The sequence below is a fragment of the Athene cunicularia genome, assembly GCF_003259725.1.
Source record: "Athene cunicularia isolate RWA chromosome 13 unlocalized genomic scaffold, athCun1 chr13_part1, whole genome shotgun sequence".
Classification (NCBI taxonomy): Eukaryota; Metazoa; Chordata; class Aves; order Strigiformes; family Strigidae; genus Athene; species Athene cunicularia.
Genome location: NW_020799117.1, coordinates 1,620,897 through 1,634,800, shown reverse-complemented (window position 1 = coordinate 1,634,800; position 13,904 = coordinate 1,620,897). Strand labels below are relative to the sequence as shown.

Here is a 13,904-nt window from a genome sequence, read left to right as displayed (position 1 = left end):
CCAGCCACGGCCTGAAGCGGGGACACCCCGCCGCCGCGGGCAGGGGAAGGGCAGCCCGCTGCCGGGCACAGGAACGGCTCGTAGGACTGAGACAGAACCGGTCGCGTTGGAAAAAAAAAACCCATAAAATCATCGAGTCCAAGCCCAAACCGATCTCACAGCCACATACCAGGAGCGTGTCTGTGTATGAAGCATGAGAACGGAGAGACTGGAAAAAGAACGTAATTCTAGAATTTATTTTCCTGCAATTTGAAGAAGCTAAATTATATTTTAGGAGCTTTCTCACTAAGGGTCATATGAGGATTCACAACTGTATCTAAGTAGTAGTGTAAAATAAACAAGACTCCAGCAAAATAAAAAACACAATTTCCCAACTCCTACCTTGTAGCCACAACTGAACCCTACGGCAGAGATGCTGCAGGAACAGCCAGAACTGTTATTTTCTTTAAGAGCAATAAAAACATCTCTGAAAAAAAAAAGTCACATATACAGCAATTTACCTGCCCTGTGTGCTGTCTGGTGTGAGGTTTGAGGTAACAGCAGCAGGCTCTCCATTTTTCACCACTTTTATTCTTCAGGGCTTGCTTTGCTCTCCAGCTTGTAAACAAGAGCTTGCCAGGCAGGAAAATACACCAGGAAAGCTGAAAGAGATAATAAATAACAAGCTTAGCAAACTCCTCTTTCCCTACCATCACACCAAGGCAAGAGGAACAATATCCAGTATAAGACCCCAGTTTTCTATTTTTAAAAATAGCTTTTTCCAAATAGTTTTTTCCCTTCTGAAAAAGAGGGGAGATAACTCCTGCAATCCTTCCTGCATGTTTATAAGAGAAGGAAAAAAAAAAAAGCAAACAAAAAGCCCAACTAAGCTCTACCTACTCATTTATATTTTTTCCCTGATTCTTTCTAGATACCTATAGCATCTAAAATATACTCATACAACTTAACAGCATCTTATAGTTTCGGTATAACATTAAGGTCATTACCTCTGACCTTCTCCCTTCACAAAGAGCACATACCAGCCTGCCCCACAACTTTCCACTGAGCATGCAGCTGGGAAATGGGTCATTCAGCTCACACAGCAGGTGAAAACTATTCCCCCAACACAGGGAAAAAAGGCCAAAAGGCAAGGAGGAAAAGGTGAACCCCACCCCTGATAGCAGCAGCTCTCAGACGGGATTAAATGGATTCTTACGGGTGCAGGTATAGCACCTCCCTGTAACAGAAATAGCATGTGCAAACAAACGACGGTTCTCTTCGTTAGGCTCAGAAGTTTCATTTCAATAAAAATTGAGCTACATTAAGAGGCTGTCTCATCCAGGTTCTGTGGGGGCAGTCATATTCATCAGTGTGCACAAAACTTTCCCTATAATGGCTTTTCAAAGCCCTGTGTAAAATAAGTCAATGTCAGTGATTTCACCTTTTGCAGACAGTGCTTGCCAAAGCCTTAACTTTTATATTTTTGCTATATGCCTAGTCGATGTTCTGCAGCCTAAAAATACTGTAAATGGGGGTGTCCCTCTGTCAAAGGGCCCCTCCAGGAACCTTCCTCTGCTACCAGTGGTAGCTGTTTCCTGCAGCTGTTGTTTCTTTTCAGAGAATGAGCTCTCGTTATTTTTTCAAAGGATATCTGATTACAACAAGGAGAAACCTAGTTTTCCATGTGATATTTGCTTAGCAGGTGGAATCGTGAGCGCCATACTTCAGCACTGAATATCTAGGTTATTCCCCAGTCATCACACGGATGATGAAAAGTAACGTGCGAAGGAGTTGCAAACAAAGATCTTGATACCAAAGAGCTCTAAGAAGGCACTCCAGAAGCATGTACCCTCACTGAAGAGGTTTGACAAAGATATCACGCCAATACCCAAATGGCCACCACCCGTCTAGCAGCACAGGAAGAACGGGGCTCATTTTCAGAGGCCGAGCGAGGCTGTCAGGCCGCTCTTTGCTAATCATTTGTTTTCACAACAGGGTGAAGTAAAACTTTTCTCACACTGCTGCCTATTCAGCCACCGAACTGATGCACCAAAGGGACCAGCTGATTACCCTGTCAAGAACATTTATTAATTCTAGCTGTACAAAGTGTCCACAAGGTCACTTCTCGGCGTTATTACGTGGTCAGATACGGGAAGGCAGCGTGCCCAGAGGAGCAGAGCAGGAGCTCCAGGTCATGCCACCATCCCAGCTTGGCACCACCTTCCTCTGCAGCCTCTGAGAAGCCTTTACGTGTGTCTTTTATTGTTGTATCTTTGTGCAGCAGACTTCATACTCAGACCGAGTTGTTTCATCTATCAGCTAATCTTTTGTAACACTTCAGAGAGTGACTTACTTTTATTGACACATATAACAGCACAATAAACTGGAGAGGAGTTTCACTTTTGGTCAGAATATCCTAATCCAATATAGAACGTATGAGAGATTAAAACGTTTAGTAAAATGATACTTCCATAAATCTAGAATTTATTTTCATAACTCTAGAAACTCTGTATAGAAGAGCTAAACTGACTACCAGATCACCTATTGTTGGGTCTTTTTGCACAGAATTTAGGCACTGGTTTGTTTTTTTTTTTTTTTAAGTGAGAATCCAGTACTTTAGACATGGATGCCTTAGTGAAACAGCCAGAAGCAGAAGCAATTATTTCTTTCTTTTTGGTTGACTCACTACTGTACCCTTGGCAGGAGAATAAAACATAACGTTATTATGCCACTGGATAAATCCACAGCCTGCGCCGGGTCCCCTTAGCTCTGTGAGGATATAGTAGAAGGCAGGCTTTTTTAGCTGAGGCAGAGAGAGGTCGCAGATGGCAGTTATGAAAACAAAGGGGTGAGTGACCTGCAGCCCGCCCTCACCTTTGCCACAGCCAACACCACTGCACAGGGTGCCCGTTCGCAATCTGGTTGCCTACAGGTGTAGAGAAAAGGGGAGGCAGCCCTGGAAGAGGGGCATTTATCTTGTGAGCACTCCTCACTGCCAGGTACACCACAAAGCTCATCTTCCCTCCTCACCTTCCTCACTTGAGTCAATCACCAGGGAAGGACCTTTCCTCATCCTGATGCTTTGGGGACCTCGGTGAGCACGTAAACAAAGAAAAAGGCCCTCTTGGGCATATCATCCTCGTGCAGGTTTTTCCCTTGCCTGAGCAACTTATAAGTTTTGCATTATTTTAGGTCCTAAAACCTGATTACTGTGGAAAAAAAAAACCATCTCTAAAGTACATCAACACTTCTGCTGCTGCTTACCTACCTACTTATTAGAGCAGTATCCTGCTGACACCAAACAGTACTTGAGATGTGTGCCTGGCTGTGTATATCTATTTCAGGTCCTTACAAAATTATCATTATCCTGGTGCTCGAATGGTTCATATAACATTTAATTCATCCTTCATTCATCCTCAGAGAACCCCTGTAAAGCAAGGGATGTGCTGGTGTACTCCCTCTCGCGGGGCCGGCTCCCACTGTTCACCCGTTAACGTTTTCAAACACGGTCTCTGCGCTGCCTCTGAGGCAAACAGCAGCAATGCTCTCTTATAATCGTTAAATCCCTAAAAGTCTGCTTTTCTCTGACGCTGACAAACATAAGGTAACTGTTCGTATGCCAAGTCCCTTCTCTTGTCCTATATTTAGATGACAAACTCTCTGGACAGTTTAGTCTGTGTTTATGCAGCGTGCAGGAAAACAGACTCATTATCCATTAGGGAAATTTTTAGGTCCTATAAATAATGATAATAAAGTGATGGTAAATTAAAACATGAACACAACAAATTATACATGCAAATCTGCATAGGTAGTAGGAGAAGTAGTCTGCAAGAGAAAAGGGATTCATACGCTATCCATCAGTGCCACAGCTTTGTCTAGGATGTTTCAGTTCTCTTCCAAGAAGGTTGACCTTTCAGCTAGGAAAATAAGTCTTCCACGGGACAATTACAAATACAATAAACGGGAAAAATGTCATCCACTGTGTCTGTGACAAACAGCTCAAATGGCAGGTATGACTCCATAGACTATGGAGACTGCTGAAATGATCAGGTACGAGAAGGCAGGTAGGAGCAGAGAGGCAAACGCGGCCCAATCTTCTGCTACCATCAGTTTAAGGGATTGCCGATGCTATCGTCAAGGAGATAAAATGGCCTGACTTGAGCACAGGCTGCTATCCTCAGTGATAAAAACCCCTGTTTCACGCTGTAGTCATAAAATCAGTGGTACGTAGTCTGATTCTGTCTTGTCAAACAGGGACATATGTGGTTCTTTAAAATAACTTGTTTGATCTTTTTGGTTTATGGCAGGAAGAAGCTATTACAAGTAACAGGAAACATTTCTTCTCCTCAGATTGTTAGAAATCGCTCCAGCTCACATCTGTACAGCAGACCTGTGCCTCAGCTGTTACTCTGCATGGGCAGTTAGTTAAGTTTCTGCAACATTATTAATGGACCCTGCAGAGAGCACCTGATACTTCTTGTATTTCAAAGTCACTGAATCAGCTCAGTGAGCCAAAAATTAAAACACTGTTTATCGGGGCATAACAGCTATACCTGTGATTAATGCTTCTGCTCCCTCGTGGAAACAAACAAACATCATGATGCAACTACAGGGCAAAGCTACACATTCTTCAGCTCTGTTTTATAGGAATTTGTTCATGTATATGTTTAGTTTTGAGGTAGTAGAGACTAGGTGTTTCCCAGGGTAAAAAAAAGGAAAAGATAGTTTCTGCTGCAGCAAACTAATGATTAATAATAGATATTTAAGATATATAAAACATGAGACCATCAAACAATCTACTAATGGTCTGGATTTTAAAGTGGTTTCCTCTTTCGTTCCCTCCCACAGCTCCTGACTCCCCTGTGAGTGGCCAGGCTGCAGTCCTGCACAAAGGGATTGTGGTGACGGTGCTGGATCCCTATTCAGGGCATCTGGGTTTCAGAGGAAAAAATCAACAGCAACATAAACTCCAGTTTTCTCCCTCATTATTATAGGCCACTGCAGAGCAAAGGAAGTCTAGTTTATTAGAAGCTGCTCAAGAACTGCCTAAAGGTATAAATACGTTCATGGGAACTCTCAGGCTTCAGCAATATTAAGAATCCCTGCATCCTACAGCCACTCTCAGAGCATTTCAGCTCCTATTTATGCATTGAAAAAAAAAAATTAAAAAATCACATTTTCTAAAGGGCCAAGCAGTCAACACACCATAGTCAAATCAAATCAACTGACCCATTAAACATTTCCACAGGTCTAGACCAGCCAGTTACTAAAAAATGTCCAAACTTGACCATAGATCCTTTGAAAGCCTCCACAGCATCTAACCCAGTCAGACACCAGGAGGAAGAAAAACAAACAAGATCTAAGGTTTTCCTACCCCAAAGCATCCCAGGCTGCTGATCAGCATTACGCTGAGCACAAGAAGAGATGCAGTCTCGTTGACAGCCCTCCAGCAGGTCCCAGCTTGGCCGACAGAGCACAAGGCAGCTTCCATGAGGTTCCTCCCTGTCACTACTGTCAGTGAAAGTGCCCGATATATTCAAATTGGGTATGTTTGGACTTTGACTTCTCTGCTTAGATTTCCAACAAGACAGCTAAGAAATGTAGATGAGTTTTATGATCAGGCCACAAGACTATGCAAAAGAGTGGAAAAAGAGTGGTCATGGCTAGGTTTGAATCTACAGTTAAAAATCTCCATGTTCTTTCACCTGTTTCATGAATTTTTCAGTCTACTTAAGTAAAATTTTCAAAAGCTCCATGTTTAAGAATACCCTATTTGATGCAGTGCATATATAAAAATGTGTAAGAACATTTTGGCGCTCACCATACAGAATAACAGTTTAGGATTTGCTATGTCTTCAACATCCAGAAGTACCACTCGTGTCCTTTTGAGCCCTAAATTATTCAAGATAGGCTTAATTGTTCTCAGCTTGTCCAATGGTTTCAGTACGATAAAGCAAATATCCACTTTTTGTTGGATTATTTTCCTACCATTTCAGCTGGACCCATCACAGGATCTGGTAATATCAAAAATCAGTGCAAGGGAGAGAACAGGAATGCACATTTGGTTTGTGGAAGAGGGTGGGGCTAGAGGGCAGCTCAAATTGTCAAGGAACAACAGAAACCATAGTTACATTTGTTTGAAACAAACGTTAAAGTGGGACTAATTCAAACCCACAAGGGAGGAGGCAGATGAGCTGGTCTGGTGCAAGTGTGCCTGACTGAAGGATATATTTTTAAAATTAATCAAAGTATAGCTCACCTTATTCAAAACAGTTTAAATATAGCTGACCTTAGAAGTGACAGTATCCCCTCTTACCAGAATCAAATCAGCTTTACGAAATCTAGCAGAAAGTGATATATTATTTCATATTACAGACTGTTATCTGAATTAACCTTTCACTCCAAATCAAAGAATGCCAGACTGACATTTTTGTAAGTTAACACATTTTTATAAGGGTAACACTCTCTGAAGAAGCAATCCTTACTCAGAAGCCTTAAGATGAGAAAGTTAGATGATGGGTGACATTTCACTAGATTATTGATAACATAGCTCTAAGGAAAAACAACTGTCATGAAAACAGATTTTTTTTTCCCCCCTGTATTTTCCTAATTAAATAAAATTAAACCCCATCCCTTTAGTTATGTTCAGCTACAAGAGTTTCTGAATCTCTCTGATGCAATCAATATTACTCCCTTCGGAGGCTTTTGGAGCACACCCCCCAGACGGCTGGTACCCGACTGAAAAAACACTCTGCTTTTTGGATGCCTTACCTGCGGCTGGAGGTGAACACGTGCTGCATGCTGGAATGAAAACCAGACAGCACTGCAGTCCCAGTAACCTCTCCCTCTCGAGTGGATAGTCCTGTCTACAGAGAAGTGACACGTGAGAAACATGTTAACAGAAAATGAAATAGAGTTGTTTTTTTTTCTTTTTTATTACTTAGTATCGCTAAGAGCAATAATATTTAGCTTTATATATCTATTTCTGCAAATAAACGTGGATTTAGTTGGACTAGCCAGCACTAACTCATCTCCCCGGCTCCCTCTGGAGGCTGCACTCACTCTTGTCTTGTAATTTCCCACGTGAAAAAGGTTAACTCGCAGAATAAGGATTTTGTTTATAATATGCTTCCATGGGCAAAGGCTCCAGCCTAAATACAAACAGCCATGTAGCCAGCTGCAGATCTTTCTCTTTGGTTTCTTAATCAGAAGGAAACCTCCCTCCCACCCCACAGCTGCAAAATATATAAGGGATCGGGCTCAGGTACTCATTTTTTTCCTTGAATATTTTAGGGGAGGTGGTTTTTTTGGCTGTAACCCTAAAGAGGATGGAGAGTACCTGGAGAATTTGTGTTTGTTTCTATTACTGTCTTCACTGGTTTTCTTCTAGCATCCAGTGCTCCCCCCACTCCAGGGGTCAGGTGGGCTCTGACAAGACCTCTGGGTTACTGGTAGCTCCTGAGGATGCCACCAGTGAGGCGAATCCATTGCTGCGGCTGCCAAAAGGTGTGAGACATGGGTACGCCCTCCTGCCTCCCCTCCTCAAGGTGCTGGCTGACCGGGGACCCCAGGACTGGGCTGGTGAGGCCCCCAGGCTACGGCCAGACTCCAGAGCCCTTCGGTACATGAAGAGGCTGTATAAGATGTCTGCCACCAAGGAGGGAATCCCAAAGGCTAACAAAAGCCACCTCTATAACACTGTTCGACTTTTCACTCCGTGTTCGGAATGCAAGCACCACCACGGGGACCTGATGCGAGGTAGGTGTGGGGTAGCAAAGGTTAAACGGGGGTTTTCCGTGTGTTCTGTGCTTACAGCGTAATACAGGAATATTCTCTTTCTTTAGAGTTGTTGCTGTTTTAATCCTGATGGCACTTCTCTTAAACTGTAGGTGTTTTTCATAACCTACTTCTTGAGTGGCGTTACACATCGACTTCTCTACAGTTTGGGAAATGCCACACAAAGGGTACTGTGTTCAAGATGATACTGATGTTTCAGGCTGATTCATCTTATTATGAGTCAGAGAAAACTACAACGAGTTGTAAGAAATGTGGAGAATTAGTTGTAAGAAAAGGTTAGGCATAATGGGCATCATGTTTCCTCCTGCTGTCCATCTCAGTTTTGCTTTTTGCAAGGCCAGAAAAACATAATGATGTAATGAGACTTGTGACAAGCTGCCAGAAATCCCATTGCAAGATGACTTTTCTCCTTGCCTTGTACATTTGCTAGGGAACAATCGCGACCCAAAAGCGTGAATAATCTGAAGGGAAGAGTAGAACTACTTGTAAATCGGGTTCAGGACTGAAAAACTAGGATGGCTGGGCACTTTGTGACTTATTTTCATGGATTTCTTAAATGTGGGCTGGTCACAGCAACAGCAGTCAGAAATCCTTGGCCTTTAATTCTGTGACTGCTGACAAGTGATCTGAGCTCTCCTGACTTTCTTTTTTTTTTTACTTAGATAATTGTAAACACAAACATCATATTTGTGCATGGTAAGAGCGCCTTGAGATTGAGGTTCAGTTAAGAGGTATTCACTGTGGGAAAACAAAACAAAAATCAATGTTTATGACTAAAATTTCCTGGCGTAGTGTGATCTGATTCAGAAATATACTCACAGTTAACAGTTAATCTTGTGGTTCTACATTTTAAATGCGGTGATAATTAAAGTAGCAGCCTGAATCTGAACCAACTTCCTGCAATTACTGAGGCTCTTGAAATTCATGATTGTAGAAAAATTCATTAATATAGGAAACACAAGTTTATCGAGGTCTACAGAGCCCTCATATGATTTTTGATTATTTGGCCTATGTAAATGTGAAGAGATCACTTAATGCACTTGTGTGGGTGAAAATGAACACTTTCTAATTACAGAAGAAATGCCACGGTGAGTAGGAAAAGAAAGGAATACATCAAATACATGCTATGTCCACATCTGAAAAACAGTCCAGGAAATGGGTTCATCAATCTCAAAACAAGATGAAAATTGGAGCAAATTCAAAGAATGCCAGAAAATTCCTAACACTGGGGAAAAGATAAGAGTAGTGTATCTTACAGTAGGGGTGAATGAGCCAGAAATGTGCATGCAGAATAACTTGGAAGCGCTGGTTCCGTTTCATACGAGAGCAGCAAAGTGAAACTCATGATACAATGATAATTTAATAACTTTTGCCTTGCTATTATTATTCAGCAGGAATATATGACTAGGAAGAATAACTAAATGCTAAAAAGCTTTGACAGCATTGACTCAAAATGATAGCTATTTCATTTCAGGGCTTGTATAATTTTGAGTATCTAGTTCCTCTTTTCCCATATTAATGCTGAAAAGACAACTGTTAACTTCCTCCTGTGCTGTTTTTTTTCAACGCAATGAATTCTAATACCTCTTAAAAGCATGGGTTTTCTTGGTTTTCGTGTATTTTCCTAACTTTAAAATCTTCTGTCCCTGCCTAAAGTATAAATTCCATATAATAGAAATAAGGGGGGGGGCGCATCTAAACTGGTTTCTTCTGCTGCTGAATTATTTCTACTTATCCACTACACGATCGTATTTATGTCTAGGTGGAAAATTAAGACGCGCTAACTCTACAAGATTTGTGTTTCCCTTCTCAGGAGACATTCACTCGGTGGATTTACTCTTCAACCTGGATCGTGTTACTGCTCTAGAGCACTTACTCAAGTCTGTATTGCTCTATTCCTTTGACACGTCAGTTCCCATTTCTTCTTCCATTACATGCATGTGCCATTTATCTGTTAAGGAGCGTGATTTTTCTAGCCAAGTATGTCCCAGCATTTCACACACTATAGCTTTTAGCCTGCACTTTGAAGTTAGAAAACGCAAGTGGGTTGAGATTGATGTGACTTCTTTTCTCCAGCCACTAATTGCTACTAATAGGAGAAATATTCATATGGCTGTGAACATCACTTGTCTGATGGGTGATCCACAACAGAACACTAAACTGGAAAATCCAATTCATATGGCACTGGTTCCCCCTTCTCTTCTTCTTTATCTGAATGATACCAGTGAGCAAGCTTATCACAGGTGGAACTCCCTTGGACACAGAAGGACAAACCCAGCGTGGCCCAGGCAAGGGACCAGTCCTCTTGTTGATCCTACGGGTGACAAAGACAAAGAGAATTCACAGGGTAAACGGGCTTCTCGGCGCCGAAGAGATGGGAATCTGCAGGAAGCACCAGCAACTCCACCTTATAATTTGAGCAAGTATTTTAAACAATTTCTGTTCCCTCAAAACGAGTGTGAGCTTCACAACTTCCGTCTAAGTTTTAGCCAACTAAAATGGGACAAATGGATAATAGCACCTCACAGGTACAGCCCCCAGTACTGCAAGGGCGACTGCCCAAGGGTCGTCGGGCATCGTTACGGCTCTCCGGTGCACACGATGGTACAGAACATCATCTATGAGAAACTGGACTCCTCTGTCCCCAGGCCCTCCTGCGTCCCTGCTGAATACAGCCCGCTGAGCGTCCTGACCATAGAGCCCGATGGCTCCATTGTCTACAAAGAGTATGAAGATATGATAGCTACCAAGTGCACCTGTCGGTAGTGGGTGAACCCTAGTTAGTTTTACTCCAGGTTTGGGTATTTTTGCATTCTCAAAGTATCTGTAGCTTTAATCAACTGAACAGCATGTGTGTAACTCTAATAGCACTCTAAAACCAGTTAGGATTTGGCATGGAGTTAGTAGAAGGTGTTTACATCATAGCACTTATTTTTGTAGCCACTCAGCATTTCTAGAATGCGAAATTAAATGTAAGTAATATCTTTTTATTGGAATAATTCTGCATTTAAAATGTGGAAAAGCTTTCAACTACCATATGTCTATTTTAAGCTGTTTTGTTACAGATTTAAAAAAAGAAATAAATGCTTATCATGCATATCACTTACATTCAGTGCCTGCTAGTCTTCCTCTAGATAAAGAAAACTGTGGTGTGACATCTCCAGCAAGTGTCTAGGAAGAGAGGAAAGCCTTAATGTTAAAACTGCTTTCTCAGTTTTTCATTCTTTTTTTTCCCCCCTACCACGTTTCCAGTTCCCCAAGCAAGAAGTCAATTCCTCCTTACGGTTCTGTAAAAAGTTACGAGGTTGTTTTTGTTTTTCTTCTGTTACACTCTTCAGGCTTTCTCAACAGGTGGTAAGAATTTAAGGACAGCTGTGTGGTAACTTGTGAAAACTTAAATCACTGAACTACTCCAGTAAGAACTGGCACCAGGAAGTTAACTGGCTGTTAAAACCAGAAAGGCTTGGTCTAGTTCAAGGACAAATCACCAGCTGTTCATGGGCTGAGGGCACAGGGTTCTGCATGTGGAACTACACTGTCACTTCTGAATGACAAAGAAATGTTCAATGCTGTCAGCTTAAAAAAAAAAAAGGCCTTTAGAAGTTTATTAAATTAGTTTATTTAAATGCTGTTAAAGTGGCTTAGTAGTCTGAAAATGTGAAGCCATAGCCTTGTCCTCTCACAATGAAAGTGTAAGTAACAGTGCCTTAATTCTATGTGCTTTCAAACCAAGTTTTTACTACAATTGATTTATTTTCTTCTAGACCCTCTAGTTTCAAGAATTTTGACAAAAATGCTGGTTTCAGGCTGGGGCCCCAAGCTAAGATGGCTTTAGATGTGGCTCACACATCAAACCCCCCATATTTGGTAGGGATTTTTATTTTTTTTTAAATAAAAGGATGTGGAGCAGCACTGTCTTTTCAAAACATGCTGGGAATAGCCTTTAAAATGATGATTTGCTAATTCATTGCTATATAAATGCCTTAACTTTGTACAATAAGCCACCTGGCCAGCCCCTAACCTTAGATCCTGACCTATGCAATTCCAAGGGGCTTGGCCTGGGGCTGGGAGCTCAGCCTGGCAGGGAAAGGATGGAGCCCAAGGGCGTGTGGGTTTATGTTACTGTGACAGAGGTTCACCGTGAGCTGGTTTGTGTTGGTGTGACACTTCTCCAAGCTTGAAGTACTCCATGGAGGTGCGGTACCGTCTGGCTGACAGTCGTGTAACTTCTATCCTAGTGAAGTTGCTAGCGCAGAGTGCAGTAGCCTGGACCTGTTGAAGTAAAAATAGTGCTTGCATTGGCTCTAGTTGGAGAGTTGTTTGCAATAAATACCAAAACCTCAAGGAAAATATCTCAATGTCAAAAAAAAAAAAAAAAAAAAAAAAAAAAAAAAAAAAAAAAAAAAAAAAAAAAAAAAAAGAACCAGCTCAGAGTTAACACTACATTTGAAGGCTTTAATTCAAAGCACCCAATATGTGTCGTTCCTGCTAATCCCTTTCCAACAGCAGGAATTCAGCTTCACTGAGCCACCAAGGAGGAAAATATAGTAATATAGTTAATTCTTCCTTTGACACAAATGGAAAAGCCAGTTGAAGGCAAAAGTGCTGAGGTTGAGCTCAAGAAACCACGTTTTTGGGTCAGTTTAGGAGAGATGTAATCTCAGCACTGAAGTGATTCGCAGAAAAAAAAGACTCTACAACTCGAATAGAGTCACGCAGCAGGGGTGTTTACTCTGGCCGGGGTGCAAGGGGATTTCTCCACAAAGCTTGCACATCAGCAGCACATTTCACCAAAACTTATAGAGTGTGGATAACCATATTAACTGGGTTACATAACACAAACATACATATGCATGAGCAGGGCTGGGTTAGTTAGAAAGAACGGTGTCAGTTTATGTCTCTTTGCACCTGCACATTGCCTCCTGGGGGGCGTCTTCGGGGGCTTTGGGAGGAAGGCTCGTAGTCTTTCTCACCCTGTTTTTTCCACGGAGCACGTGCAGATCCTCTTGGCCAATTTCTTGAATAACAAAAGTGTTTTTCAGCCGGTTTATTTTTTGATCTAATCTAAGAGAACCAACAGAACTTCTACCATTCGTCTACGACTATCTATAGTCATTATCAAAATTCCAACTCCTTAGAGCCACCTGTTCCTCAAGGACAGAGCATAATATTTTGCTGAACATTGTGTAGCCCCTGGCAGATTTTCACAGTGAACTGCTTTGTTTTGATGAACGCTGTAGTCCTTGGTAAAATTTCACAGAACAGTCTGAGCAAGCGGGATTCTCAGCGATATTAAAACCACTGTAAGTAAGTTGCTAGGCAGTTTTCTGTAAGTAAATAAATCCCAGGTAATCATTTCTCTGTATCAGAGGGTTGAGCTTGCATTCTCCAAGAAGTAAGTTGCTAAACAGTTTTCTATAAGTAAATAAATCTTAAGTAATCATTTCTCTGTATCAGGAGGTTGAACCTGTGTTCTCCAAGAAGTAAATTGCTAAACAGTTTTCTTTAATAAATCCCACGTAATAATTTCTCTGTATCAGAGGGTTGAGCCTGCGTTCTCCAAGAAGTTGCTAAACAGTTTTCTGTAAGTAAATAAATCCTAAGTAATAATATCAGAAGGCTGAACCGCTGTTCTCCAAGACGTAAGCTGCTAAACAGTTTTCTATAAGTAAATAAATCCCAAGTAATCATTTCTCTGTATCAGAAGGTTGAGCTTGCATTCACCAAGAAGTTACTAAAGAGTTTTCTATAAGTAAATAAACCCCAAGTAATCAGAATAAATAAATCTGTATCACAAGGTTGACCCTGCGTTCTCCAAGGTGGATTTCTGTTTCAACTCAGCCCGCTGGAATATTTAATAATAATTTTGAGGCTTTTTCCTGTAGAGGCTGGAAACTTCCCCCCCGCCACTACCACCACCGGGCCGCTTCTTGGGTGAGGAACAGTTTAGATTTGACGTTTTCCAGCAGGACCCTTCTCCCCTCGGACTGAGGGACGTGTTGTTGGGGTGAAATTATGATAGCGGTGGTTTTATCGCGATAAATCGCCCTCAGGGCCTACAGCGAGGGGGGGCGGGCAGAGGCAACCGCCGGCGGGCGACCCGGAAGCGGAAGCGGCTTCGCCGCTTC

The 13,904-nt window shown here is 41.9% G+C and overlaps 2 protein-coding genes across 4 annotated transcripts in view; one reads left to right on the top strand and one right to left on the bottom strand.

Moving 5' to 3' along the window:
- The window catches only part of SHROOM1 (shroom family member 1), a 38,470-nt gene extending 37,829 nt beyond the window's left edge, over positions 1–641 (bottom strand). For all 3 annotated transcript variants that reach the window (XM_026858340.1, XM_026858345.1, XM_026858346.1), the window contains exon 1: positions 501–641. The gene's annotated coding sequence lies outside the window, so the exon portion shown is untranslated. The remainder of the gene's footprint in view (positions 1–500) is intronic.
- A 6,666-nt stretch (positions 642–7,307) lies between these two features.
- GDF9 (growth differentiation factor 9) lies at positions 7,308–10,542 on the top strand. Its single transcript, XM_026858347.1, has 2 exons — positions 7,308–7,737; positions 9,590–10,542. Exons 1-2 carry the CDS (start codon positions 7,308–7,310, stop codon positions 10,540–10,542), a joined length of 1,383 nt encoding a protein of 460 aa, XP_026714148.1.
- The last annotated feature ends 3,362 nt before the right edge of the window (positions 10,543–13,904 follow it).

What these genes read in the sequence shown, in the direction of transcription:
- GDF9 (XM_026858347.1), top strand. Translation starts at nt 7,308, where the DNA reads ATGGAGAGTACCTGGAGAATTTGTGTTTGTTTCTATTACTGTCTTCAC. An exon ending in CCACGGGGACCTGATGCGAG is followed by an intron (nt 7,738 to 9,589) that starts GTAGGTGTGGGG and finishes TTCCCTTCTCAG; the next exon opens with GAGACATTCACTCGGTGGAT.